Below are 8,251 nucleotides of genomic sequence, written 5' to 3'. Positions count from 1 at the left end.
AAAAAAAGCCTTTACAACCGGGGGGGGATGGGGGGGGGGGGAAGGGAGGGAGCTATAGCCACCCCAAAATTCACCTTAGGCCCCCTCGTAGACACTCTTCCCTGCGCTCCCCCTGTCCAAGCCCCACCAGATCTCCCTGGACCACTGCCACCTACCCTGTACAGCTGAGCCTGCCCTGCTCCTGTCTGTGGCCTCAGAAATGTGGCACTACCAGCCTAGCCTGTCTGCATACAGTATATATTTTTATTCTCCTTTAGTGGGTTCTTTTTCACAGATTGCCTCTCTTGTGTCTTGGAGAACTCAACTACAGCAGTCTTCCTTGCTTACCTTTGGCATTATTACCCCCTCCCTTCTCTACCCATTGTTTTCCTAATTTCCACCTATTTACATTCTCACTGACCTCCCATCACACTTTTAGCTTCTTTCATACCTTGGAGATCTCAGAACAGCAGATTTCCTATGCCTGGAGAAGGGTACTTGTGCCCGAAAGCTTGCAAATAATTTTTTTCCTACTACTCAGCTTGTCTAATAAAAGATATCACACCTGCTCAAAGAACCTTGCCTGCCTATGTCCTTTGACCAACACAGCTACAACCAAAAACCCTGCAATTTTTTCAAGAAGGTTTGTAAGAAGGCATTGTGTAGGTCCTGATCTGGAATGATTCAAGAATGTTGATTCCTGTATCTATGTAGGATTTTCTATGATTTCCACCAATTAATATGTTCTTAGAGGTCAGGTGAAATCATATGGAAAAATAAGAATCTGTCATGAGCCACAACTAGAAGACACTATGCTAGAAATGGGAGAATTCATGTTTTCTTTAAACATAGCAACTATTGACTTTTTCAAAAGGCCATATATAAAAAAACTTACAGAAAAACTATATCAAATATCTTTACTCTGTTACTTTTGTGAACTAAAATCTCTGTTTCTGGGTACAACAGCAAGAGTTCTAACTACAATGCAATTATCTTCAGAGTTTTTTAATACTTAAAACAGCAAACTATAAACATGTTAATTTCATTTAAAACAATATAAACAATATTGCCTATAATTAAGTAAAGCACTATCTGTTAACATTACCGTTTCTGAAAGGATCACTGCTTCAGATTGCTGCAAAGAAATATCTGTAGATTTAAATTCTTTATCAAATATTTCTTGATGCTTGCTGTTCCTTTTTTCCTTTTTCTTTTCCTTCTTATCTTTATCTAGGTCATCCTTGTCCAACTTATCTTGAGATCTAGAATGCATCTTTTTTGGCAGAAGAGGTTCAAGCACAAACCTAAAAGAAAAATTCATTCATTTAGATCAATAAAACATTATTGTCAAAACAACATATTTTAATTTTCTCAGTTCCCAGAAACAGCATATTTTTAGTTAAAAAATCCTCTGTTAACCTAGTGGGGCTCACTATACAATGGCAAGGAAAAGAGGTTCATAAAAAGTGTAAATTTATGGTAGAACTGCTAATGGACCGTACTGCGTACTTACCTTCAAGTTCTATGATACTGTTATACAATTACATATGCTTTCTGTAGGATAAGGTTTGTAGATCAACACTCCCTCACATCTATAGGTTTAGCCTGTTTCTTTCAGTGCAAATCTTAGTAGTTCACACATGTTCACAGTGAAAATTTATGAATCTCTACTTTATGGATCTCTACTTCATGAATGCATGTCATGGATTAGCATCACATGTACATGGACTTTATATGTTGGTTTCCATACGTTCACTTTACACACACGAATGGCAATTTCCAGCCACATGCATGGTATTTTTGGCTTTTACACAGAGTTTTTTATTTTATTACCTGTGCAGTATGGACACATATGCATCCACACAGCAACTGAAATAAGCAGCAAGCTACAACATGACGGAGCAGGTATGTGGCTACATGTGGTATGTACCAGAATGTAAACCCCAGAAACTGAGAGCAGATTGTAAGTGGCTGAAGCTTAGGACAGCCCTTTTATGTTTCAGCCCCAACAACTGAGTAGTTAAAGCTTATCCAAGAAGCAGGAGACCTGGGTTCTAGGTCCCTCCTTGCCCAGAGGTGATGAAACTACATCTGAATTCCCAGCACAGTGCTTTAATCAGCAACCCCAGGTTAAGCATTATCCAATCTAATCTCCAGCACTCCTTATGAAGCTGAGACACTGCAGCTTGCATTTACTATTTGTTGGATAAAATGGACAGAGCAGTAGGGAAGTTTGTGCCCCACTGGTGGCAAGAGTCCAGGGTAGAACTCAGGATCTGCTCCTTCCCAAAGCATCAGCCATCTCATTGACCCAAATACCCTTTAGCTTACTTTCTACTTACTAGCCCCACATAGCTCCCTTCCTTGGCTGCCCTGGAAATCAGCTTCAAAAGTTCCTGTATGATAAGGCAAGACACTTAAACCAATTTTTTCACAGGTGATCACTAACTTATTTGAGAAGTGCCCCGACCCTGGACTCTGATTTGAGAAATGCAGAGCACTCAAAGCTCCAACTAAAGTCAAGAAGAGCTAGGCTTTAAACAGATATCTATATGCATGCGTAACAGGGAGGCAGCAACCCTGTTATGAAGACCTGAGAGAGACCACACATATTGAGTGTGGTTCGGCAGCTGGAGCTGAGATACAGACTTAATTGCCAATTAAGGATTTTGCCAATTCAGGATTATTCCAGAACATCTACGAAGAGAGCCTGGCTTGGAGGGAGGAAGAGGTGCTCAGACCTGAGTTGATGGAGGTACTTCCCTGGTTTGAGGTAAGGAATGGGATTCTGTATCGGATAGACAAGGGCAAGGGAGGGGAAGAAGTGGCGCAGATCTCGGTCCCAAGCCATTATTGGCCATGGTTGTTAGAAATTGCCCATGTGCTGCCCATGGGAGGCCATCTAGGTTGAGATAAAACAGAGGCACAGTTAAGGCTAGGAGTCTTTTGGCCAAGGATTTACAAGTTACTTGATACTGCAAAGAATGTCCTGAGTGTCAGAGGACTGAGATATAAGCCTGCATGGGTTCCTTTGGTGCTGATGCCCCAAGTGGAAAGTTCCTTTGAGAGGACTGCCTTGTATACTGGGGGACCATTTCCTAAGAGCACAGCCGGGTATCAGTATGTCTTGGTTATGATAGATAATGCAACGCAATTCCCAGAAGCCATACCCTTACGGAATGTCGAAGGTAGCGGGGGAGTTGATAAAATGGGTATCACAGGTAGGAATTTCTCGTGAAATTTTGATGGATTAGGGCAAGACATTTATGTCAGGGGTACTAAGGGGAGTGTGTAAGATGCTCTGAATTAAGCAACTTAGAACCTCCATCTACCATCCCAGATGGATGGTTTAGTAGAAAGGTTTAACAGAACCTTGAAGGGTGTACTCTGGGCATGTATTCAGGGAGACCTGAAGAAGTGGGAATTAATGTTACCCCTGTTGTTATTTGTGGTCAGGGAAGCCCCACAGGCCTTGATGGGGTGTACCCCATTCCAGTTGGTCTATGGACGTAAGCTACGGGGTGTACTGGATATAATTTGTGAGGGTTGGTCAGAGGGACACACTGAAAGGAGAGTTCGTACGGGATTTCCGAGAATGTTTAGAGAGAGTTCAGGAGGTGGCCCAAGAGAATTTGGCGGTGAGTCAACGTAGGCAAAAACAAAACTATGATACTCGTACCCGGGAGAGGAACCTGCGAGTAGGAGAATGGGTTCTAGTACTGTTACCTGATAACACACACAAACTCCTGTCCCGATGTCAGGGACCATTTCAGATAAGTAGGAGGTTGGGATGCATAGATTATGAGGTCCAAAGGACAGAGACAGTGGGGAGGAGGCAGATTTACCACATTAACCTGTTAAAGAAATGGAATGGGAGAGAGGCCTGGTTAATACAGGAAGATGTAGGAGATTTGAACGAAGCAGGGGACCCCATGATTTCAGAGAGGGAACCCAGAGGGCCCAGGATAGGGGATGGGTTGTCAGCAGGGCAAGCAGAGGAGCTAAAAAGCCTAATAGATAAATTCCATGATGTATTTCAGGCCAGGCCGGGGAGAGCTAGAAGGATAATGCACGAGATTAGGACTCCCGAAGGGAGTGTGGTTAGAGATCACAGAATGAGACTACCCCAACATTTGTGGGAAGCGGTGAGGCAAGTAATTGCTCAAATGTTGGAGGCTGGAATTATAGAAGAGTCCCGGAGTCCCTGGTGAAGCCCACTGGTAATAGTTCTGAAAACAGACCGTACTAGATGGGTCTGTGTAGATTTCAGAAAGGTTAATGAGGTGGCGGCCTTTGACACCTTTCCCATACCCCCGACAGAAGAGATACTGGAAAAGACTGGACAGGCTAGATACACATCAACCCTGAATTTAACAAAGGGTTATTGGCAGATCCCCATGAAGGAGCAGGGTGAAGAGAAGACGGCTTTTGGTACACCTTGGGCCCTCTTTCAGTTTAGATGGAGGCCATTCAGGTCAAATGGGGTGGCCACTTTGTTCCAAGGCTTAATGGATGAGACCTTGGCCCCTCATCAAAATTAAGTCTCTGTGTACATTGTCATTATAATATTTTCACAAACTTGGGAGCAACATTGTCAACATTTACAGGCAGTCCTGCAGGAACTAAGAGAGGCAGGGCTGACAGCTAACCCTAAGAACTGTAGCTTGGAGCAGAATGAGACTAAGTACCTATGTTTCCAAGTAAGTCGGGGCAGATAAAGCCCTTAGCTGATAAGGTGGAAGCCATAAAAGCTTGTCGGCTACCTTGGACCTTAAAACAACTTAGTCATTCTTAGGACTCACAAACTACTATAGGAGGTTTATTCAACACTTTTTGGAAATGGTGGCCCCACTGACAGACATGACAAAGGGGAAACCCAGGTTGTTAAATTGGTAAGAAGCCGTGGTGAGGGCCTTTGAGAAAACCAAACAAGTTCTCTGCAGTGCACCAGTCTTATACACCCTGGTTCCAGGACCTGTTCTTCTTGCAGATGGATGCATGAGGGTGTGTTAAGGGGATTGTGCTTTTTCAAAAATGGCAGGGAGCAGAAAGACCCATAGCATATGCAAGCAAGAAACTGATGAAGGCAGAGACCAGGCACTCAACTATAGAACGAGAATGTCTGGCTATTAGGTGGGATATTGAACTGTTTAGATATTATTTATCAGGTCGAAAATTTGTTCTGATTACGGATTATGCCCCTTTAAGGTGGTTACAAGTGGCCAAAATGGATAACTACCGAATACTGCGATAGGCCCTTGCATTGCAACCTTTTCATTTTTCAGTTGAATTCTGAGCGGGGAAGAAGGAAGTGGTAGTTGATTTCCTGTCCAGGCCACCGAGCAAAGGGAATGAGATACCATAAGGAGTTGGAGGAAAACTCAAAGATCCAAAACGGGAATCTGCAATTAGAGGAACCAGCTGGGATGTTCTAACAAAAGGGGGAGGTATGTAAGAGGGAGGCAGTGACCCTGTTATGAAGACACGAGAGAGAACACACTTGTTGAGTGACTGCAGTTTGGCAGCTGTAGCCAAGATACGGACTTTCTCCTTTTGATACACTAGAAAGGGGACATGTTGTGAAGGAGATGCCCAAATCATTAACGGGCCATTTCACCCCATTTCACCCCATTTGGGGAAAGAGAGAGACTGAGGCGGCGACAGCCAATGGCAGCGAAGGTTTTGTTTTTGGTTGCAATCTGTAAGAGTCCTTATTAAAACCAGTAAGCTTCCCATCTGTTTGGGTGTCTCCCATCTTCTCTTTTTTCCTCCCATCAAGTCGTGGCAGGAGAGATTGACATCGGGATGAGGGGGGGTAGGACCTGACATTACATTTTGTACTCAGCAGGCATCCCACTCACAGCATGGTATAATGCTAGATCCAAAGTGATCTCAAATTGGGCTTCATTTTCCCAGATCTCAGTTGTACACCTGTACAGTGGAGACGATAATATCCCTTCTCTCAACAAGCATTAAGGAAAAAAAATGTTAGTGAAGTACTCAGATACTATAGTACTGTACACCATAGGATAGTCCATGACAAAAATCAATATGTCTGTTTTCACAACAGGATTTTAGCTACCACATATTGAATGGAAAGGGGAAGGAAGCGGGAGGGTGGGGCGGGGAGGGAGAAAATAAAATACTGAATTGTTGTGCTGTAACTCAGCCTTGTCCGTATTGTGTACTAAATGAATCAGGGGATCTGGGGAAACCTAGCAGGTAATAATGTACCTACAATTTGTCTAATAATGGAGATATAGGAAGGGGCCAAATTAAGCCTGCACAGGCAATTTTTATTCTGGCATTTCCAAAATTTTAAGTTTCTGACTTTGCAACTTTAATACTGCCTTTAAAATGCAGTTTGTATCAACAGGTAAGTTTTTAAAAAGTACACCGAAAGACTCAGATGGACACCACTTCTGTTCATCAATAGGATTAGACTTTTTAAGTTCATCAGAAAAATGTCTGTCACTTGAGCTAACAAAGTAACTCAGAGCAGTAGATCACTATCCGCTTTGTAGATCAGCATACTGAGGGGTTCACAGACACCTGCTGATAGTGCAGGATTCCATTTCAGGTTCAGGAGGGACATGGGCCCAAATGGGCATGGACTTTTCTACCTATTTCCTCCAAACTTTACTCATCCAACTCCATCCCTTTCAACATGTCCTTCTCTGTTGCTGACTCCTCATCCCACTGCGATTCTCTGTATCTAGGCATCAGAACATAAAAATACATGAAATACCATTCTGGGTTAAACCATTTATCCCACTATCCTATCTCTTAACAGGGGCAAGAATCCTCCGCTCAGTTCTCAGGCTTCTCATCTAAGTACTAGACCTTTTACCAAGCCAGTTTCAATTTCATCCTTGGCCTTATTGAATGATTATATGCCTTTTATGTGAAATAAGCAGCTTCCTCATACCTGGGCGGAGTGGGGGAACATGGAGGCTCATACCAGATGTTTAGTTTAAGATGCCATGGGATCTAAGCCATGATGTCAACAACCATGCCTCCTGCCACGACACACATGCATGGCAGGATGCATGACTTTGGGATCAAGGACTAGATCCTTATCACACCCTACTTACCAGTGCTGCAACAGCCTGATCCCTAGGTCCCCATGTCCAGGGCAGAGTTAAAACCCAATATGCTGCTCAGCTGGTCAGTACTCAAAGTTATAAAGGTCCTGGTGTATACAGACCCCAGGATCAGACTGTTGAGACAGCTGTCTCAGGATCTGGGGCTGCCCTGTGGTGGATCCTGACATCCAGCTGAGGGTTGGGAACTGTCGGGACCAGTCCCGACCAGCCATATGGTCAATTTAAGATATGATACAAATGAGCCACAAAGTTGTTACATGTGGAATAACTTTATGGGCTCTAATTATTATAACACCTTAAATGGACTTTAACATGTGGCTGGGTTACTATTTAAGATGTAATTAACCTGTTAATCGCATCTTACATGTAACATATATCAGGCACTTGAGAGCACAAAGGGAAAAAGAGCTTTCTGGCTCTCACTTCAGGAACCCATAGTAGTCTAGAGCTTCATTTGAACCAAGGAAAGTCTCCAAGTTTGGGTTGGAGTAGAGATCCTTGGGGAATTTATAGTTTTAAAAGTCTAGCAATCCTCTACTGAATAAAGGACAATTTTTCAGCAATGCACAATTGGCCAAATTTGGGTAGATTTGCATAGATCCAGCAAGTTAAATACTCCTGACACAAAAGGCATTCCTCTGCCAAAGTTCAAGCTCTATTTTAAAACTTGATGGCAGAGGGAGAAGAGGGGTCAGGTCTGCATTTTTTAAATGTAGGTAGAATATATTTTTCCCTAGCCTCAGTGGAAGAAATGGCAGAACTGTTTTCCTGATAGGAAGGACAGAAGGATGGAAGGAAGGAAGGGTCTAGGGCAGGTACTTAGCCTATAAAATTTCCATCCACATATTTCAAGGTTAGTAAATACATAAGGAATTGAAAATAAGGTCAAGAAATGGCAGGCAAGCTTAATCACAGATGGTGCAATGATCTCTGCTTATAATAATGTCATGTATAATAATCTTATGTGCAGATGTGTAGGGTGGGTGTGCATACATCTATAGATATAAATGTTAGTGTGTATACTGTACATATGGATCAAGATCAGATGGCAATTCCTAGCTTAATGCATTCTGAGAGCATAGAAAGCATTAAGGATGACAAGTTAGTGAAAGACTTCAGGTTAGGTTTTTATTGCCAATAACTAAGGGCAAGGTTGATGTCTGAGT

General features: G+C 42.8%; 1 protein-coding gene across 2 annotated transcripts in view; it reads right to left on the bottom strand.

Moving 5' to 3' along the window:
* Positions 1 to 8,251, bottom strand: part of DOCK1 (dedicator of cytokinesis 1) — a 599,368-nt gene that overhangs the window by 43,037 nt on the left and 548,080 nt on the right. For both annotated transcript variants that reach the window (XM_019502991.1, XM_019502992.1), the window contains exon 49: positions 1,085 to 1,283. In XM_019502991.1, coding sequence (XP_019358536.1) covers positions 1,085 to 1,283 — 199 coding nt within the window. The remainder of the gene's footprint in view (positions 1 to 1,084; positions 1,284 to 8,251) is intronic.

This window comes from Gavialis gangeticus, unplaced genomic scaffold (genome assembly GCF_001723915.1).
Source record: "Gavialis gangeticus isolate Ggan-Ray unplaced genomic scaffold, GavGan_comp1, whole genome shotgun sequence".
NCBI lineage: Eukaryota > Metazoa > Chordata > Crocodylia > Gavialidae > Gavialis > Gavialis gangeticus.
The sequence above is the reverse complement of the archived record's forward strand: the minus strand, read 5'-3'. Positions and strand labels throughout refer to the sequence as shown.